General features: G+C 37.0%; 1 protein-coding gene and 1 non-coding gene across 2 annotated transcripts; one reads left to right on the forward strand and one right to left on the reverse strand.

Annotated features, from left to right (window-relative positions):
- The first annotated feature begins 6,212 nt into the window (after positions 1 to 6,212).
- On the forward strand, positions 6,213 to 6,405 carry LOC134676040 (U2 spliceosomal RNA). The gene has a single exon (XR_010099873.1). It is a non-coding gene; the product is annotated as a U2 spliceosomal RNA (small nuclear RNA).
- A 6,081-nt stretch (positions 6,406 to 12,486) lies between these two features.
- Positions 12,487 to 21,881, reverse strand: LOC134675706 (methylosome subunit pICln-like). The gene is made up of 6 exons (XM_063534016.1): positions 21,578 to 21,881; positions 20,484 to 20,624; positions 15,662 to 15,754; positions 14,537 to 14,667; positions 13,952 to 14,059; positions 12,487 to 13,019 (listed from the first exon to the last, which is right to left on the reverse strand). The coding sequence occupies exons 1-6, from the start codon at positions 21,697 to 21,699 to the stop codon at positions 12,991 to 12,993; spliced, it is 624 nt and encodes a 207-aa protein (XP_063390086.1). The 5' UTR covers positions 21,700 to 21,881; the 3' UTR covers positions 12,487 to 12,990.
- Positions 21,882 to 22,398: the final 517 nt, after the last annotated feature.

A 22,398-nucleotide genomic window follows, 5' to 3' on the forward strand; every position in this document is an offset into this window, starting at 1 on the left:
TAGCCATATCACTCGAATCACCCGATTTAAAAAGAGGTATGACTTTGCTATATTTCATAAGATCTGGAAAGACGCCTTGTGAAATTGAAATATTATAAATTACGGTTAAGTAAGGCGCTATTACGTCCAAGACATGACTAATGACTCTAACAGATGTTCCCCATAAGTCTTCCGTTTTCTTTAAATTGAGTGACTTGAATGTTTTAACAATAATTGCTGAATCTACTAGACTAAACTCAAAGTTAATATTACATTTCTTAACATTAGCACAAAGTAAGGAATGAGCTCGAGACGAAGATGAATGTAGACATTTCGTGGTATTAATAGCTATTTTAGAAAAATAATCTTCGAATGCCGAGGCAACATCGTTGTTTGACATGGTCAGTTGTTTATCCGAGACAATGTTGACTTGACAATCGCGTGATTTACATTTACCAGCTTCCCTATTTATAATATTCCATGTTGTCTTCACTTTGTTGTCCGACACTTTCAGTTTAGAACTTGTATAGTTTGCTTTGGCTGTTAAACACACTCTCTTGAAGATTTTAGAGTAGTTCCTCACATAGTCCAGGAAATCTGTATTTTTGTTCAGCTCTCTCTCACCATAAAGTTCATAAAGCCTTTTTCTACTTTTATAAATGCCTACAGTAGCCCATTCACTAAACTTTGTTCTAGTTTTTGACCCACTAATAGTTTTCATACTGAAATTTTGATTAAAATGATAAAGAATTACGTTAAAAACATCTTCATACAAATTATTACAGTTGTAATGTGAAAATGGTAACATACAGAGACTTTTTTGAATTTCATTTTTGAATAATTCCAAGCGACTACTAGTAATGGGTCTATATGTTATTGTTTGTGGAGTATCATGGATATCGCTTAAGAAAACAGCCCTTTGACCGCTATGATCAGAATAAAAACAGTTAAATATTTGCTTATCTATACATTCACAATTACAAAATATATTATCCAGACATGTTGCACTAGTTACACCTACCCGAGTAGGTTCAAGAAACAAGTTAAATAAATTGAATGATTTAAACAAACACAGCATTTTAACTGTATTACTAGAGGACTCGAGCAAGTTAACATTAAAATCTCCACAGACTATAACATGTTTTTGGCCCTTACATACTAATTTCAGCACACTTTCCATTGTAGTTTCAAATGTGCTGAAGTCAGCTGATGGTGGTCTGTAAACACATACAATAATATATTTTTCTAATTCTACACAGGAAATTTCGATAATTCTTTCTATGGAATAATTTACAATATCTTTACGCTCTTTAGATTTCATGCAATTTTTAACAATTATCAGGGAACCACCATGAACAGCAGACTTTCTAGCAAAAAAACTGACTAACTTAAAGTTAACAAAATCAAATAAAAACTGCCCATCTTTCAGCCAATGTTCAGTGATACACATAACTTCAATATTATTATTATCTAAAAATAAACCTATTTCTAATTCTTTGCTGGAAAAACCCTGAATATTCTGGTGAATAATATTCATACTCAGGTGTTTTTCCGCTGTCTTACAATCTAGTTTAAATTTGGCATGGGGTCCTTGACTTTGTCAGCTGACTGAGAATTAGCTATAACACTACTAAATCTATTTGGCTCAATATTATAGGCCAATAAATCCACTAGGTATACTAAATATTTCTTTGGCAGAAATACCTTCCTTGGAGCTAGCATGAAGCGCTCAATGAATTTATTTAAGTCAAAGAAATGGTACTTTTTATTGACAGATATGGCATGGTACATCAAAGAATTGTAGTGTGCTACTTTACTATTATAGTCATAAGACATATTCTCTGCATAAGGCAGTGCACATAAAATGATTTTCCCCACACCAGATTTTTCAATAATACTTAAAGTGGACATCAACTTATCTATGCTAGGCTTATCTACATTAAGGCTATTTCCTAATAAAATTACAAGTGTAGTACTGCTATCATAACATCCCTTTGAAATAAGGTCACACAAGTGAGACAAAGTAATGTTTTGATAACAGTAATTTGAGACTTTCTGCTCTAATCTGTAGCCTAATAATGGGCCCATTCCTAGCCCAATCTGATCTGAAAAAACAACAGTCTTACTGACTGCTCTAGGGGGCTGTGTGACTACTGGTACAGCTGGCCTAGAGGTGTTGAGGGCCACATCGGCTTCAACAACTTTTGCTGGTGGCATTTGGCCACAATTACAAATATTTCCATTAAGTAATGACTTGCATCGCTCCTCTAAATTTTGATTTTCTTGCAGCAATTTATTAAAAGCCTTGATGTGCTCCTCAACTTGTTTTTTGGTGGTTTCATACATGGTGGTTATTACCAGAAGCTCATCTTTTAACCTATTTATATCGGCATGTAACTTCTGGAAATTTGATTCCTTGGTTTCAAGCTCCAAATGACAATTTTGAACCCTATTTTTCATAACTGATAATGCATGTTTTAATTTACTATATTTTTTAATGCATGCCTGGCCTTTGATAAGCTTCTGGGTTCTCCTAATATGTGTTTTAAGTATCTAATTTCAAGTGATATTTTAGCATATTTCAAATAGCTTTGGAATAATCTAGACATTAGTCTAGCATTTTGTCAAAATCCTAGTTGGCAACACTGAACTATAGTTCATTTTTTTGCTAATGCTAAAAAGACTACGCCATCCATACGTGTCTTAATTGAAAAACTCTTTTTAAAAATCAGTAAATATCGGTTTTCCTAGGATGCCGTCATATAGCGGCCGTCTCCATACTAAATAATACGGCTAAATTAGGATGTCGTAGAATTTCTATGGAGACTGCCGCTATATGACGGCACCGCTATCCTAGGAAACCAGAGCATAACTATTACATATGAAAGCAAAAGAATTTAAATAATCGTATATTATTCATATTTGTTACATACTTGCCGTGACTTATTTTTCAAAAGTGTTTTTCAATAAAAAGACAACGTCAAGATTGTATACCTTTTTTCTAATGCTAAAAAAATGAATTATAGTAGCCGTAACAGACTGCCGCACCGCGACCTTGGTGCGGTCAAAATATCTCTTCCTTGCTCTAACTTATAGCTGCGTCCTTAACGTACGGCGACTACCTTACACACTATCGATATCGGTAGTCTGTTACGGATTTAAGTTAGCAGCGCTTTTGCTAGCCCAGACTGTGCATGTGTTATTTAAACGTCATAATTTCCTAGAAGTTTGACGTTTACAATAACACCTGCACTGTCTGGGATGTCAAAATCGCTGCCAACTTAGCTTGGTCTAAGTCTAGTAAGTACTGTTGTAATTTTCGTGGTGCCCGGCACAGGTTGAAAACTTCAAATGTTTAAAAATAAAATTATCTATAGACTAAGCTAACATTGCACGGCATTTGCTAACACGAAGTGTGGAAATGTCGTCATAAACGTCAAATTTATTTATGACGTTTATAATACTTCCACAATTTGTTGTCAAAATCGGTGCAAAGTTACCGTAGACGGACTCTACAAGCAATTTCGGTGTAACTGTCGTAATTCCTTCAAGCGTTTGTTGCGTAGACCGACAGCGCCATCTACTTCAGCTGTCAAACTTGGGGGCGGCTTGATTTTTTCTTAGACTAAACTACTACCATCAATGAGTCTTTGGACGTAATCAATCATAAACATATGTGACATTCTCAATCAAAATGTACCATTTTTGTTGCTTAGCATAGAGACGAAATTTGCTTGTCTCTTTATACAAACAACCTGTTAGAGAGTCCTTATGGCAAGCGACGAAGTGGTACCTTTTGCTTGAGAACGTCACATTTACAGACGAATTTTATATAAAACGTATTTCAGTATTCAGTGTAGTGACTCCAAAAAGGAACTTAGATACTTAGGTATCTAAGTTCATTTAGGTGTATAATGTAGATAAAAGATAAGATGAAGATTTTGAATGTGAACTATTCAAAGGGCCTACCGGGAAAACCGAAATTCGCAAATTGCGGGGATCTTTCTCTTTTACTCCAATGAAGGCGTAATTAGAGTGACCGAGAAAGATGCCCGATAATTTGCGAACTTCGTTTTTCGAGGTTACAGACCAGTAACGAGCTTTCATCAGTCCATGTCCAATAAAAGAGAGAATAACACTCGCTCTTGTCACAAATGCTGTCAAATTCGGTTGATGTAAGGCTCCTTGCACACTACCAAATCTAAAAAAAAGTATTTAAAAACATTAAAAAGTAACGGTTTATTTTTGTAAAACTTTCGAAATAAGTATAATGTCAGTACATAAGGAATTTAAATTACTGTGTGCGGGCCGCCTAAAATATTCGAAGTGTTTCATATCAAACAGTAATATACATACAATAGTTAAATTCTCTCTCGATAGCAAATTAGTTAATGCCGTACTTCGATCAGTAAGGATTAAAAAACCGGTTTTGTCTGCTCAAACGTGGTTTTGTCTATGGTCTGTTTAAAATCCTCTACTCACTTTGCAACAAATCGCATACGATTTTTTAATATGTTGCGGCTAAGTCGGCTGAGGCTGTATCAAAATTGCATGCGATTTGTTGCAAGATCAGTAGAGGCCTTAACAGTAGATAAAACTACTTTGTTGTATTAAATCCGGTTGTTAAGATAAAACCGGTTTTTTTCCTACATTAGCCGTTGATGTTCATTGTAATCAAATTGTTGTATATTTCATAAATTTATGACGAGATTTAAATATTAAGAGTTGCGGTTTGGGACGCCCGTTCTTTGACCTGTATTTAAGCTAAAATAATTTGTGTATTTCCGTTTTTGACATAATAATGTGATTTCGGTGTAAGTTGATGAAGTTTTTTCCTGCTATGTCATTGGTTCGCTACATTTAGTCAGGGTTTTTAAACCAATCAAATCGTACCTTGAAAATTTTGTCAGATTGTAAGCGGTTACATTAGTAACCAATAGTAGAACATTGAGGTTGCTAGATTGCTATTATAATATAAGTTCGTCAAATGTATGGTTGTACAAATTCTGGACTATCAGGGATCAGAACTTCACAGTAACATTTAGTAAACTATTTGTTGAATTGTTTATTTTATTTTATAGATATTTTCGTGCATGATTCTAAAGTACAAGAGTACAATTTCACGACGCTACTGTTTACTTGTTACGATAAAATGAACTATAGTTATAATGATTGTGTTTTAATAATAAAAACGTAGTGGAAATATTTGGCTTTTTTTTGGTAACCCCTGTAAGATAATCAATCACGTCTTCATAAGGCAAAAACTAATGTCATATACTATTATAGGCTATGGCCGACTGGCTTGGCGTTTAGTATAATTAAACTGCAAAACGTAATTCAAGACCAAAAAAGTAAGACAATGTTGCCATTGCAGTAATTTGTTTGTAAGATAGTAAATTCCTTTTGATAAATAATCACGCTAAGATAAATTATTTATTCGTAATTTTACTCCTACTATTTAATTATTTTTACATAAATACAAGGCGCGCTAATAAAAAGTGGCACACAATTATAACTCGAAAACGTTAAATTGGCATTAACGGATCACAGGCACAACGCCACATCATATAGTATATGTACATTCGCCATCAGATGTATCGGAGCGGCCAAGGTGTTCACAATATCTGCACACGCACACTAACGCTTTGACAATAGAGGCGTGTTTAGATATTTGTGAGCGCCTTGACCGCTCCCATAGATCTGACAGCGACTGTACATACAAAACTGGTATTATTAATATTATATGATCAGTTACTAAATATCGAGACTATAAGTTCGTTTTTTTTAGCATTAGAAAGAACTCCACAGAAGTAAGCGTACAGTTTTTATCAGGCTCTTTTATTGTTAATAATTATTGAATTATCTAATGTAGCACGGTCAATACATATAATTTACTTCAAATTATTACCGCTAAAAGTGCCGGATTTGGAACCACAAGCTTACTTCTGCGAAGTTCTTTCTAATGCTAAAAAAAACGAACTATAGAACGTGATATAAAGCAGCTCTACCTAGAGCGCGTACTAAGGAACGACACGGATAAGCTCCCAGTTAGTGCTTTTGATTTTATACCTTATATACTTAGCATAAGGTGCATAATTCATTGGGCGCGCCAGTGTGTCTGGTTTACTCAATTTGCCGCTAGATGTCGCTCCGCAACTCCAGTGGAAATCGTACATCGCGGTGTTAAGATTTTTCCTGATTCAATGACGCTCTCCGAACTCGTTTGTAGAGTTATCGCTTCTCGGCCTTTTGGCTAAGATCAAAGTGTAGTATCTGTTCTTTTCAGCTTAATATCTGAAAGTTCCCTCACTGAGGGACCAGTATATTAAACTGATTTTTGTAAACCGACGGGATGTTCGGGGCTCGCTCCACTCCCGTCACGGGTCGGCCCGGCATTGCAGTGCCGCCGGGATTGGCCCACAAAATTCCCTGAAAAAGTGATAAATAGTTGGTCAAACTGTTTTATCTATGATTGATCAAAAGACAAGATGACGTATAAATAAATAACACTTCTGTGCTATAAAAATCGATGCAAACTTGGTCTAACTCAACAAGACTGACATTTTATTCTTTAGAATGGAGGAGGGGTTAACCTTTTCGATGCTGTGTCAAACACAAAAGCTGTCACGCGGACGCCACGTCACCGAAGTGTCAAAGCTGAAATTGAACTTTATGCATATGCACGTAGGTCTATGTTGCTGTGTGGTCTGTGACCGTATAATCGGTCTTTGGCGCTGAACCTGCTGTGCGGATATATCGGTCATTGGCGTCCAAAAGGCTAAAGGAGGCGCAAAATAAGTTAAAATACATTTTATTTATGATATGGTTTATTAGTAAAGGTTTCATTAACCAGAATTTATTTAGATTACAAACACTACAGACTTTGAGCGTTTACAGAACATAGAGCCTACCGCGAACCGCGTTCAACGTGTTGCCTCTCTGTCGCACTTGTAAATTCATACGTAAGAATGACAGGGAGGTAACCCGTCGAACGAGGTTCGCGAAAGGCCCTCAGGGTTCGAAAGGAAAATCAACATCATCAAGAATAGTTTGATAAATATCGTTTTGGAAATAAATAACTCACTATATGGCATGCGGCATAAAAAAAGCGAATGTAGTAGTCGTCATAACGTCTATGTAAAATTCTTGAGCGAAATTCTCAGTTAAATAGAGTCGGACCAAGAAAAGTCTGCAGCGGATTTGATAGCCCACGCAGTGAAAATGTTAATAATACGTCATAATTTCATAGAAGTTTGACATTTAAAATAACACTTTTTCTGCGTGGGCTATTAAATCCGCTGTAGACTTTTCTTGGTCTGACTCTAAATAAAGCATTATACAGACCTGTAATAATTGTCTAGATTATTTCGAGCGCTGCTAGTCATACAAAATAACATATTATTACATGAATTCACATCTGATACAAACTTTAGTCATACTTCATCAATCATTCGTTTGGTTTATAACGACTACTAAAAAAATCCGCATATGTATGCATGCATACATTTTTCATTATTATCCTCTAGCCGCCCAGAGACCTATAAAAAGGTCTCCTGTTCCATTATAATTTGAACTTTGTGTTGACAAAATAAAGTTTCATTTTGCTTGGCAAGGTTTGACGTATGGGCGGCTAGAGGTTATAGCCATCAAGAAATATTTCTGTTAGTATACATTGCTCTGGAAGTGTGGCCAGACATAGCACTGGACACAGATTTGTGGAGAAATTGGGGGAGGCCATAGTCTAATAAAACATGGTCTTCTCTTCCCAGAGTGACACAAGCCTACGTCACAATAACATGGCCGCTATATATAGCGCTATCGCAAATTATCATATAGCGCTGTCGCACGATGACGTAAGCTTGTGTCGGTCACGTGACCACGAAAAGACGGGAAGAGAGTACCAGGCGGAGTATATTATTATACCATGGGGGAGGCCTTTGCCCAGCAGTGGGACACGACAGGCTCCAAATAACAATAATACATTTGCTTTATGTTATAATACAAAACCTTTTACGACATATTTAAAAAAAAAACTAGTTAACTTTATTGTGTGTGTGTTATTTAACAATGTGAAAATATAGGCCAGACAACAAAACACTGTCTAATATCGCCGACAGAATCATAGTGGCACATTCCAGTCTTCTATTGCACAGCCGACGCAGTGAGTCAAAATATGTCAAAATTTTAGTACTAACATTTTCGATGCCGTGTCAAAAGCTGTCACGCGCACGCCACAACTGAAATTGAACTTTATCCGTATGCACGTAGGTCTATGTTGCTCTGTGGTCTGTGACCGATTAATCAGTCATTGTTGTTGAACCTGCGGTGCGGATATATAGGTCATTGGCGTCCAAAAGGTTAAATACCAGTTAAATTATGAAGGAGATTATCAAACTTTATTAACATCTCATATCAAAAATTATAAATAGTATCGTATAATCATACGTATGAAAAAGGCGCCAACTCTACATACATATCACATTCACTCAATATAGCAAATACCAATGGGGTTGGCAACTGTCAAAGGTTTGCATAGATGGCGCCATCATAGCTTCCTTTCTCTAGTTTAGTTCTATGAGATTTGGCTTAAAAACCTGACATAAAATTCCATTAAATAAAAACAAGAATTTGACACAATTCTAGGGATTGACAGGGCAAGCTATGCTAGCGCCATCTGCTAAATACTTTGAATCCCATTGGCACCATTCGGGATATTTCAGGCCTCATACTAAAGTAAACACGTCTATTTTCTAGCGTTACCTTTGAATAGATATGATTCTTAAAGTAAACTATAATCGAAATAATGTTATTTCTATGTACAGAAAAAACACACTGAACAATTATAAGGCTCAACATTTTATTATGCTATAATCTCATACATTTTCATTCATCAAATATTTAATTCAAATTCAAAGCATAACAGAAGTACCTATACCATAGGTACCTACTTCCAAGTAGGGTAAATCGTCAATTACTGGCCACCGGCTAATAACTGGCCACCCTAAACTAAAAATAATTATTATAATAATGTGGCTAGTTATTGAAGGGTGGCCAGTTATTGCAAAACCTTATACTAAAATGAATTCAGTTTATAGGTGAATATAATTCAATTTTAAATTTAGGGTGGCCAGTTACTAAACAGTGGCCAGTAATTGACGAATTACCAAGGCACAATCAAATGTGATGTTTTCAGGAAAAAGGTACTATGTTGTCGAGTGTCAAAAAGTTCGGTATTTCTAAACAAATTCTTAGTACAGTAGCACTTACACTACCAACAATAATTACCTTTAAAAAAATTAATTATCCTTGTGCTTGAAAACAGCACTAATTATGGAATAGCCATCTTATTAAACAAACTGTAAGTAGGGTAATTCGTAAATAACTGGCCACTGTTCGGTGACTGGCCACCCTAACCTAACAACGAATACTATTCACCTATAAACAGAATTCATTTTAGTATAAGGTGGCTAGTTATTGAAGGGTGGCCAGTTATTGAAACCTTATACTAAAATGAATTCTCTTTATAGGTGAATAAAATTCATTTTTAGTTTAGGGTGGCCAGTTATTACCCGTTGGCTAGTAATTAACCATTTACCCTATCTTACTATAAAGCAAAACATTCTCCATACGTTCTTAAAAAGCTTTAAATTAACAACCTTAAAATAACTTAAAACAACAAATAAGCTATTATTCCGGTTCTCAAAACCTCTTCAGAAATCTACATTTAAAAGCCAATTACTTAAAAGACTTATTCGAAAAAAAGCTGAAAAATACTTGTAACACGCTCAAAAATATCTTGAATACCGACTTGAGTAATCACCAGTGGCGGCGCGTCCATAAAAATCGATTCCCACCGGCTTGCCTGTTTTTGGACGTTTAAGCAGAGTTGTAAAGAAAATATGTAAGCCAAATTAGCTCCGGCTTGCCTATGGATATGTTTGACGCGCCGCCACTGGTAATCACGGAGTCAGCTATCAAGTTGTTACCGCTACAGTAACAATTATTTAAAGTCCGACTCTGATCTAATATAATAATAATTATGATCATTGTCAAGAGGGCGCTGTTGTTCTCATATATAGGATGACAGTTCAGTATAGTATGGAAAATGGCGCGTGACCATATATTCCTGGTCAGGTTTCAGCTTGTATGATTTAAATCGTTTGTGAATCTTTCGTTCCGACCTCTACATTATTCCATCCGGATCTAAAAGAAACGTAAACAATAACGTTATGTTATAACGAGTCGGATGACCAAAACAGCGCGTGCCTATGTTGCACCAAACCTGAGTTCCACTAGGTACAGCCAGGGTTCAGCATCGGCTCAGCTTATACTAAAACCTTCTCCAAAATGTAACAAACACATTTCTGAAAACCGCATCAAAATCGGTTCAGCCAAACGCGAGATAATCGCGGACAAACATACATATATACAAACATACGGGTCATACTGAGAAACTCCTTTTTTGTGAAGGCGGTTAAAAACACTATACAGGGTGATCAATCTAAATGGGTCAGTATGGAGAAGTCAGAAACTATAAGAGATAGCGAAATCTGTTCTTAGGAACCATGGCTTCGATTTTAGATTTAATAATAATGGCATTAATTTTTTTTTTAAATCTATCATACATAACCGGGATTCGAACATGGTCAATATTCTTGTTGTTTGTTTGTATGGCAACTTTTAAACGATGCGTGATAGCTGGGGGGTGCTCGACCAAATATCATAGAGGGCCCCGAGACAAAACAAACTACATTAAAAAAAATTCAAAATGGCAGACTTTTTTTAATTTTTTCAAGTTGGTCCGAGCGCGCTGAGATTTGGCATGCGACGAGCCTAGGAGCCCAAAATTAATAATAATGCAGCTTGTGGCGAGCTGACGGTGAGTGGCGACACCGCGGACCCCTATTCCAGAGGGCCCTGTCATCTAGCCCTCGCCTCTGTGCTTGCCTTGATTGGCCGGCCAGAGTGGAGTCGCAAGAGCGGGACCTATGCTCCAGGTTGGAAGTGTAAAATGTCATAACGCCGGCGGCCTGCTGAACGGATCACCGGGATCTGGCTACCGCAGACTCACCTCTCGACAACCTTACAGCCGCTCCGAAGTGTTGCCCTATTGTCGCACTGTGCGTGCGGCCGTTGTAGGGCCCACTAAATGAGTAGGCGAGTCACCACCTGTCTTACACAATTTTGAGACTGATTGTTCAGGCAGGTGTCCGCTAGTCTCTCCCATAGCCCATTATCCAGTCCATCCAACTTTCAAATCTATAGCCCATGACCTTAGTTCCCATCGCAGCACAAAAGTGCTACACTCCAATAGTCTTTGCACCTGGCGGGGACCATCTCCGAATGTATCACATTGTGCGTTCGGGGATGGTATCCGCCACGTGTATCCCTTGCCTTTAGATTAAATTGTCTTAAAGGGCCTCTGCGCTGTTGGCTTCGGCCCCACGCACGCCTCCCAAAAGTCCGGGATCCCATGGTCCCGAGATGTGGAAAGGACAAACAAATAATAATAATAAAGCCTTTTTTTTATTTCCCAAATACATAATTTACATCGATATTAGTTTATTTTATTACGTTTCTTAATTTATAGGGACCCCTCTTGTAGGGTATAGGCCTCCTCCAGATTCTTCCACCTCGTTCTGTCCTGGGCTGCTGTTAGCCAGCTTTTGCCGATTACTTTAACAAGATCATCCGCCCATCTTTGTCGTGGATGTCCGACTTTCCTTTTTCCAACCGGACCGGCCCATTTGGTAGCGGCGAGGGTCCAGCGTTGGTCTGTGCTCCTTGCTAAGTGTCCGGCCCATCGCCATTTCAGTTTTAAGGAATGATGTAATGCATCTGTCAATTTCGTCTTTTTTCTAATTGTTATACTTTTTACTTACCCCAAAATTACCATGTCAAATTTTTTTTTGAAAAAATCCAAAATGGCGGCGAACACGGCCAAAGTCAAATTTCCAAGTAGGTTAAGCGAGCCTGAAGGGCGAGCTTCAGGCCGGGAGACCGAAAGCTGATCCCGGCGGAAGGCCGAAGGCCCGGAGCCTCCACCCCGACTCCCAAAACGCGAGGCCGAAGGCCGAGCTGCATGAATGCGGTGCTTCCAAGCGTTTTACCAAATCAACTGTCTTGATGCGCGAAGCCGGCGGGCCGAATTCCCGACGGCGAAGCGTCGAGGCTTGCGAAGGCCAAAGGCCGAGCTCCGCGTAGGGCTGAAGGCCTGAAGCGTCACATGAGAGGGGGCAGTTGGAGCTTAAACACGACCCAACACTTTTCCTATTGGGAGTCGGGGTCGGCCTTCGGCTCTCCGCCGGGGTCGGCCTTCGGCTTCCCGGCCAGAAGCTCGCCCTTCGGGCTCGCTTAACCTACTTGGAAATTTGACTTTGCCCGTGTCCGCCACCATTTTGGATTTTTTTAAAAAAATTTTTTGACATGGTAATCTTGGGCCCCTAGGCTCGCCACATGTCAAATCTCAGCGCGCTCGGACCAACTTGAAAAAATTAAAAAAAAGTCGGCCATATTGAATTTTTTTTAATGTAGTTTGTTTTGTCTCGGGGCCCTCTATGATATTTGGTCGAGCACCCCCCAGCTATCACGCATCGTTTAAAAGTTGCCATACAAACAAACAACAAGAATATTGACCATGTTCGAATCCCGGTTAATTATGATAGATTAAAAAAAAATTGAATGCCATTATTATTAAATCTAAAATCGAAGCCATGGTTCCTAAGAACAGATTTCGCTATCTCTTATAGTTTCTGACTTCTCCATACTGACCCATTTAGATTGATCACCCTGTATACTATTGCTTCTAGTAATAAATGACCTACTTATCCATATTATAAACTCGCACTTGTCCGGTTTTTTAAAGATCCGAATGTATGTATAGATATTTTAAAAAGTTTTCATGTTCTCCCAGTCAATAAACGACCGCAAAGAGTAATCTTTAGTTACTGGCACCTACATCATCGTTAACTTTATATTGAAAAATTAAAAAAGCTAATAACCTTCCTAGGTTCACTCGTCCGCTATTTCATCTTCAGCCTCTGAAAGAAAAAAAGGGATTTTAATAGACCAAGATAAAAAAAAATAGTTTATTCAAAATGGCGTTTCGAAACAGAACCTTAAAACATTCGTGATTTTATGTCCCAGATTCTAAAAGGGTAGTTAGAAATGTAGTACGCAATTGTTTTCCTTCGTATTTTCTCGGAAACGTTCGTATTTTTCATGCCACTTCAGTCAATGTCAGTACTTTTTGAACCGAGACTGACTGAAATAGCAAGACGCGTTCGTACGTTTCCGTGAAAATACGATGGATAATTGGCACCACGTTAACCTTTTGAACGGCGCGCGTATCGTGCGCGCCGTGTCATCGTGATCCTTGCTGGCATGCACAAAGGTTGATATTGCGCTGTAGCCGCGAGCGTCAGTTGACATCTTTGGCGGTTAAAAGGTTAAAAAAACCGGTCAAGTGCGAGTCGGACTCGCGCTCCAAGGGTTCCGTACATAAGTCCGACTCACGCTTGGTTGCACATTTCCAAGGCTCACTTGCACCATTCCACTAACCCGGGGTAAACCGGTTAAACCTGGCGTTACCATGGTTACCAGTACAATTTGACACTAGGTTAACGGTTTAATCGCTTAATCCCAGGTTAGTGAATGGTGCAAGTGGGCCTAATAGGTTTTCCTGCCATCTATCTGTTTCGGAGATAAGGGGGGGGGGGATGGTCGGACGGACAGACAGACAGACGCACGAGTGATCCTATAAGGGCCACCCCACATCTAGCGTCTTTCGAGCGTCGGCGTCTGGTCAGCGCTATGGAAAATGACGTCGCTGCGCAGAGCGTCGAGCAGCGGCCATAGAGTTGTAGACGCCGACGCTCGAAAGACGCTAGATGTGGGGTGGCCCTAAGGGTCCCGATTTTTTTCTTTTGAGGTACGGAACCCTAAAAAACCTAGTTGCTAGTAGTTTGCTTACCATCTGCATGTGTTCCATTGGCGTGCTCCAAGCGCAGAGTCCGGAGGCGCGCCGCGGCGTCCTCGGGCGTCGCGTTGCTCTCTTCGGCGTCTTCAAACTCCTCATCTCCTGTACAGAATAGATTACATGTTATTGTATGCACCCCAACTAATGTTGATTAGCATTAAAAGATAGATAATCTGTTTATTTGTTTGCCACAATACACACAGAGTATTCAAATATAAAAAATGACAAAAGAAAAAAACAAAACAATCAATATAGTATAGAAAAAACAGAAAATACAAACACAACAAATAGGAGTCAGACAGATTTTTACGAAAATAGACAAAGAAACAAAAATATAGACAAATGGAATTCACATAAAAAAAAATAACTCTGTAACTTACCTATAGTGGAAAACCGGTATTCTCTTAATACAAGTATATATTTACAATATTTAAAAAGAGATACTAGCCCAATTACCGAAACATTGTATGCTACCAATTTTTTTTTTATTTATCGTCCGAGCGAAGCACGTTTCACATTTGTATATTATCCGTATCCTAATCTATAGCTACCCTATAGTTATAGCTAGCTAATCTATACCTTCATCAAATTCCTCCCCGTCCATATAAGGGTCGTCGTCGATGTCATCCTCAGGGTCCGGGTGTAGGGTCTGACCTTGAATCATGGCCTGGTACATGGGCTGGAGGTCTGACTCGTTCTGAGGGACGAACCTGGACAAGTGGGGTTTGGTTTGAAAGGTAATATTTAACAGATTTAAGTACACGCTGCATTTTTGATTAGTAAATTTCTCTTTTGATCCATTGTTTAATGTCTTTTCGGCAAAAATCAGCTATCAAGCAGATTTTGTCAGTAGAAAAAGGTGGCAAATTTGAAAAATGTAGGCGCGAAGGAATATTGTTTCATAGAAAATTTGAATCTCGAGCCTTTTTCTACTGACAAGATTTGCTTGACCATCTACATATATGTTCTTAATTTCTATTTATGTCACACGAACGCGCCGCCAAATAACCGCTTCCATACAATTGAAACACATGTTTAAATTACATGAAACTTATCTTGAACATTTACGTAACCACAGAATAAATAATAGTACTAGGTACAGAAGACTCACTCTCTAACAAAACGCGTCTGCTACGATCAGCACAGATATGGTCGCTAGGTGGCGACAGCGCCACGCGCGGCTTATGGCTTTCCCCAAAATTACCCTACATAGGTACAAAGATAATAGAGCAAGCATAATTTTTATGTAACAGTTTTTTCAAATACATGGCTCTCTTTTTTTGGCTTTACCACAGTTGGATAATTTAAGAATAGATGGTGTACAGTCAGCAGCAGAAGTTGCTAAGCGGGCCAGGTGTTCAAAATGATCTTGGCGCGACTTTATTGTTAAGAGAATAAGAGCGTGTCGAGGTAATTTTGAATACCTCGCCCGCCCAGCAACTTCTGCTGCTGACTGTATGGTGTATAGCAGCCATTCTCAAAGTGTGTTCCGCGGAACCATAGGGTTCCGCAAAGCCTCTGTTGGGGTTCCGCGAAAATACTTGTAATAATAAGAAAAAAACCAGCACTTCTATAGGTATATCTGGTCCACAGTGACGAACGAAATTTTTTTATTTGAGGTTCCATCAAATATTTCGCTTTCCAAAAGGCTTCCGTCACCAAAAAAGTTAGAGAACCGCTGGCTGGTGTATAGTGTATACTCACAGCAGATTTGTGGAGGGCGGGTCGTCAGCATCAAACTCATCATCATCATCATCCTCATTGGCATCGCCTGCTGCCTGGTTTAACTCTGGAAGCCTGAGAAAAAATAAATGGTCAGAAATAGAGAGCACTAAATGGATGGAAGACTGTGTAGGTCAAAACAATTGAACGGATGTTTACAAAAACAACATAACTGACTACACTGGTTGGCACCTGAAACGATTAACAATGTTCTTAAAAAAGTGTCAACCGCTCTAAGCAGTTATGTTGTTTTTGTAAACATCCCTTCAATTACTCTTTATAATATTTCGTTTTTTCTTATAACGACCAAGGGCAGCTTTAATTCATAATTCATATATTTATTGCATCCATGGTAAGTACACAGGTGTTACATAGGTAATAGTTGTTTCACATGGGCCCTGGTAGGGCACGGCAATATTCTTAAATCTAAGGATTGAGTTTGTATGTATGTAGGTACCATTAACAATGTCTAATTTCATTATGTTGCTTTATTGTGCACATAGTGCCATGCCTTATGGGAAACGGTCGCAGAGATAGTTCAGAGCCGGAAACCGCTACCAACTTTTAGTATGTTATTGGGCATGGCATTGGGTCTCCAAAACTGCCGGGAGACGGCGGCGCCGGCCATCTACTTCAGCGGAATGACGTCATCAAAATGACTCCCGCTTCGTTGCGAATATTGCATACTGCACCCAAATTATGCATAGCACATACACGTGTGGGGTATTAAATGAAAGCCAATTAAATAAACTATATTTTATTCATACAAAGTGTATAAAAATATGCAACAGTTTAAGAAAAAATTACAAAATAATAAAAATTACGTAAAAAAATATTCGATTATTTGGGTTTTGCAATCAAACCAAAAGTCGGACGATAAAGCAATGTACTACAACATTAAAGATGACGTCTCAAGCCATACACTGATATCAATAAAATCAAAATTAAACCAAATATGTGGAAATTATGCATCAAAATGTAGATATTTGCCCATACAAATGCATAAAAGTTAAAAAAATCAAAATTGGTCATTTTCAGGATAATCCGCATAAGCTTCTAGTATGTTATTAGCAATATGACCTGGATTCTAAAACTGCCGGGAGACCATCTCTGTTGTTCCTCAGTTACAAATAATGACGTCATATAAATAATCACTGCCGAATTTCGTAAAATGTAAATTATAGCTATTAGTACAGTCATTATATCCAAAAAACCGACCCTACCCGTGAATAATTAGTTCTTGGATTTTTTTTTCGTAGGTCCCTCGGCGGGGTCACTGGGAGTGTAAATTCAAAAAGTAGGCTGAATCAGGCTCCTGCGTATATTCGAAAAATGTTTTTTTTTCCAAAAAAACGGTTTTTCTTCAATAACTCGGCCATTTTTGGTTTTACAGTAAAACCGTAAGGACAAAAATTGTAGGAAATTTGATTCTCTACAAGTTAGTCCAGTCATTATATCCAAAAAACCGTCCCTTCCCGTGAATAATCAGTTCTTGGATTTTTTTTCGTACGTCCCTCGGGGGAATCACTGGGAGTGTAAATTCAAAAAGTAGACTGAATCAGGGTCCTGTGTATATTCGAAAAACGGTTATCTTGAATAACTCGGTCATTTTTGATTTTACAGTAAAACCGTGACGACAAAAATCGTTCAGAATTTGATTCTCTACAACTTTGTTTCCCTTCATTTATGCCGTAAAGCGTGGAACATAGGAGATAATGATAATATTTTGAATTTGTCGCGTTTTTCAGGTTTAATTTCTAAAATATTGATTTTGGGGGAAAGAAGGTGGGAACCAAAATTGTTCAGAATTTGATTCTCTACAAGTTTAGTCCACTTCATTTATGTCGTAAAGTTGAAAATAAACGAGATGTTGAAAATATTATGAATTTGTCGCTTTTTTTAAATTTTATTTCCAAACTATCGATCCTAGAAGAAAAATTGTGAGGACCAAACTTGTAGAGAATCAAATTTTCTAAAAATTTTTCCTCACTGTTTACTGTAAAATCAAAAATGACCTAGTTATTAAAAAAAAACCGTTTTTCGAATATACACAGGACCCTGATTCAGTCTACTTTTTGAATTTACACTCCCAGTGATTCCCCCGAGGGACGTACGAAAAAAAAATCCAAGAACTGATTATTCACGGGAAGAGTCGGTTTTTTGGATATAATGACTGGACTAACTTGTAGAGAATCAAATTTCCTACAATTTTTGTCCTTACGGTTTTACTATAAAATCAAAAACGGCCGAGTTATTGAAGAAAAACCGTTTTTTTTGGAAAAATACCATTTTTCGAATATACGCAGGAGCCTGATTCAGCCTACTTTTTTAATTTACACTCCCAGTGACCCCCCCGAGGGACCTACGAAAAAAAAATCCAAGAACTAATTATTCACGGGTCAAAATCTATAATGACTGTACTATATACCACGAGTCTCACATACACGTGAGTTACATGTAATGAAAGGTTATTAAATGTATTATGATTCACTTAAACATTTTTTGTAAAAAAAATGTACGGTTTCAGAGAAAACAACAACGAAATACCACTTTTTATGGAAAAAGTAGATATGTATCAATTTTACAGCTAAACTAAAACCGTCAAAAATTTTTTGCGTATAATATTTGAAAAACTAGTTATTCAACTATATATCACAATTTAAATTTTACATTTCCGACAAAAACTGTGGTAGGTGTGGAAAAAAAACTAAAGCGCCCCAACAATTCTACCTTAATGCGCTCATATTATGCAAGGAATAGTTCTATTTATCGAGCGTATTAAATGAATGAACATTACATAAAATACATGAAAACGACATTTTCGAATGGAACCATAATTAAAAAAATAATAATTTACTTGATAAGTAAGCAATATACTGTTTCTTTAAGTACCTAATCTCCTCCTTTCAAAGTCGGTTAAAATGTAGCTTTTGTGACCTGGGCTACAAAAACAAATAAATTGACACCTCATTTATCAAAATCAGGTCACAAAAGCTACATTTTAACCGACTTTGAAAGGAGGAGATTAGGTACTTAAAGAAACAGTATATTGCTTACTTATCAAGTAAATTATTATTTTTTTAATTATGGTTCCATTCGAAAATGTCGTTTTCATGTATTTTATGTAATGTTCATTCATTTAATACTCGATAAATAGAACTATTCTTTGCATAATATGAGCGCATTAAGGTAGAATTGTTGGGGCGCTTTAGTTTTTTTTCCACACCTACCACAGTTTTTGTCGGAAATGTAAAATTTAAATTGTGATATATAGTTGAATAACTAGTTTTTCAAATATTATATGCAAAAAATTTTTGACGGTTTTAGTTTAGCTATAAAATTGATACATATCTACTTTTTCCATAAAAAGTGGTATTTCGTTGTTTCTAGCTCTGAAACCGTACATTTTTTTTACAAACAATGTTTAAGTGAATCATAATACATTTAATAACCTTTCATTACATGTAACTCACGTGTATGTGAGACTCGTGGTATAGCTATAATTTACATTTTACGAAATTCGGCAGTAATTATTTATATGACGTCATTATTTGTAACTGAGGAACAACAGAGATGGTCTCCCGGCAGTTTTAGAATCCAGGTCATATTGCTAATAACATACTAGAAGCTTATGCGGATTATCCTGAAAATGACCAATTTTGATTTTTTTAACTTTTATGCATTTGTATGGGCAAATATCTACATTTTGATGCATAATTTCCACATATTTGGTTTAATTTTGATTTTATTGATATCAGTGTATGGCTTGAGACGTCATCTTTAATGTTGTAGTACATTGCTTTATCGTCCGACTTTTGGTTTGATTGCAAAACCCAAATACCCGAATATTTTTTTACGTAATTTTTATTATTTTATAATTTTTTCTTAAACTGTTGCATATTTTTATACACTTTGTATGAATAATATATAGTTTATTTAATTGGCTTTCATTTAATACCCCACACGTGTATGTGCTATGCATAATTTGGGTGCAGTATGCAATATTCGCAACGAAGCGGGAGTCATTTTGATGACGTCATTCCGCTGAAGTAGATGGCCGGCGCCGCCGTCTCCCGGCAGTTTTGGAGACCCAATGCTATGCCCAACAACATACTAAAAGTTGGTAGCGGTTTCCGGCTCTGAACTATATTCCCATAAGGCATATGACTAACAGTGCGATCGGACATTTAAAACTAAGTTCGGTTTTGCGAGCCATATACGTGCTCATCAGAGGAATTTGTAAAGGTCGCCGTTGTCGGACATGACATGGAGGACTATATATATATATATATATAGTTTTTAGGGTTCCATACCCAAAAGGTAGAAACGGGACCCTATTACTAAGACTCCGCTGTCCATCTCTGTCTATCTGTAATTGTGCCCCATGTCCAGGCTGTATCTCACGAACCGTGATAGCTAGACAGTTGAAATTTTCACAGATCTATTTCTGTTGCCGCTATAACAACAAATACTAAAAACAAGATAAAATAAATATTTAAGTGCCCCATACAACAAGCGTGATTTTTTCCCCGTTTTTTCGTAATGATACGGAACCCTTCGTTCGCGAATCCGACTCGCACTTCTTAGATGGTTTAATGCTAATTAAGAAAAAAATATAAAAAACACTAGTCTAGAATTTCTAGAATAAAATCTAAATGTCAAAAAAAAACATAACAAAAGAAGTAGATAGTATTACATCGGCATCGGAATATCCATTTCCTTATCAATAATCAAATATACCTAATAAATAAATAATCATTTCAAAATAACAATTAATCCCACGTTTCATGTATGATAGGTATACCTGAGTTCATGTCCGAGCACCACAAACAGTGCAGGCACGGGCTCCCGCTGTATGGCGTGCAGCGATATGTTGGGGTACAGCAGGGAGATGGTGGCAGACGCTCCACCGTTGGCGCCGACGCCGCCGCCCCACACTACATTACTAATAAAAAAATATTTAATAACTACAACTTGTAACAAACACTACGTATAGTTTCCTTGTGTTAGTATTGCTAACAAACTATTGATATAAAAAAGTCATTTTTAGGGTACCCATAATGTAAAAACGGGACCCTATTACTAAGACTTTACTATCCGTCTGTCTGTCACCAGGAGGCTGTCCATAAATTACGTCATCTATTTTTGACGACTTTTGACCCCCCCCCCCACCTTAAAATCATCCAAAAATCATGCTTCGAATGACCCCGTTTTCTCCTACATCATGCTACCATCATCCGATGTCCAGACCCCGCCCCCCAAATATGAAATGACGTAATTTATGAATAGCCCCCAGGCTGTATCTCATGAACGGTGATAGCTAGACAGTTGAAATTGTCACAGATGATGTATTTCTATTTCTATTGCCGCTATAACAACAAATGCTAAAGAGTACAGAACCCTTGGTGGGCGAGTGGCAAGTCCAACTTGCACTTGTCCGGTTTTTTTACATTCTCAATGTAAAATAAAAGACACTTTAGAAACACTAAAACATGAGTTTTGCCATAATTATACACCAAAATAATAGAGATATAAATGAAATATATACACTAAATTTAGAATGTCCTTTCTGAGACAAGGGGCATAATGACATTGTTATTTTGGGATTGAAGTACAATAACAACATCTTGGATTGCTTTCGAGTATTACATTATTTTGATGAATTTGCTATTTATTCTAAAGTTTAGTATAACGCCGTTAAAAAAATATGAGAGTTATGATGATAATTGTTTAACTACATATTTCATATACTTCGGAATAAAATAATAATTGATAAAATTAATATACACCTGATTTTTCTCTCAATAAAATTAAGGTTAAAATAAACAAATCGGTATAAGTAAGAAAACGTGGGACAACTAGACCAAACGGTACAGCGTTAATTAGAAGAAAACTTACTTTTCTGTGATGTATAATGTAGCAGTGCCTAGTTCTTGCCCATCGACCAGGAGTTTGGTGCCCGGAGTTTGAGACAATACCCCTTCCACGGGAGCCGAAAAGGTAGACGAAACAACAACCATTTTGACCACACTGAGTGATATATCAATTAGTTTAAATGAACAACTTATAAGGTAAATAGGTTTAAAAGGTCGTGAACAATAGAAAAGCGTGTAAAACTCTCACAAATTCGTGGGAACACGTTTTTCTCTCAGCTATTCACGTTTTGCATCAATAGTTTTTGTTAATAATAGTAAGGATGTTTTCTATTACGTTAAAAAGACATTTTTTATTCGTTTCTTTGTTTGTCTCGGAAACGTTTTGTTATTTGTTCAACTTTTCAAGTTAGGCAGTTTTTTTAATAAAAATTAACAAATAAGAATTACTATAGAATAAAGAAAAATATGGTTTTGTATAATTAGGTTAGCAAGTTTAAAAATATAACATTTTTTCCAATATTTCATATATTTCTTGATTTTTATGAAACATACGTGAAGCATTAACTAAACGCGGAAAAATATTAACCAATCATATTAAACATAACTTCCATTCCATTAACCAATCAAAATTAAGCAATACATTACAGACAACGAGAACGCACTTCCGTTTACGTATTGCCATAATTTGAAATATACAGGAATTCCAAAATATTTCTAAACTTTTTTCTTGTTCAACCATGCCATTTCTCTACTGTATAGTAGGGTTTTCTAATGTTTATTTTCTTTAGAATCATTGATATTTATGATTAAATTAATTTTAATTTTAATGATTCAAGTAATGTA

Source organism: Cydia fagiglandana, chromosome 23 (genome assembly GCF_963556715.1).
Source record: "Cydia fagiglandana chromosome 23, ilCydFagi1.1, whole genome shotgun sequence".
NCBI lineage: Eukaryota > Metazoa > Arthropoda > Insecta > Lepidoptera > Tortricidae > Cydia > Cydia fagiglandana.

Coding starts and splice junctions, on each gene's coding strand:
- LOC134675706 (XM_063534016.1), bottom strand. CDS start 21,699: ATGGTTGTTGTTTCGTCTACCTTTTCGGCTCCCGTGGAAGGGGTATTG. Junction 14,668..15,661: donor CCGCCCTCCACAAATCTGCT/GTGAGTATACAC, acceptor CCACTTGTCCAG/GTTCGTCCCTCAGAACGAGT. Junction 13,020..13,951: donor CAATGGAACACATGCAGATG/GTAAGCAAACTA, acceptor TTTTTCTTTCAG/AGGCTGAAGATGAAATAGCG.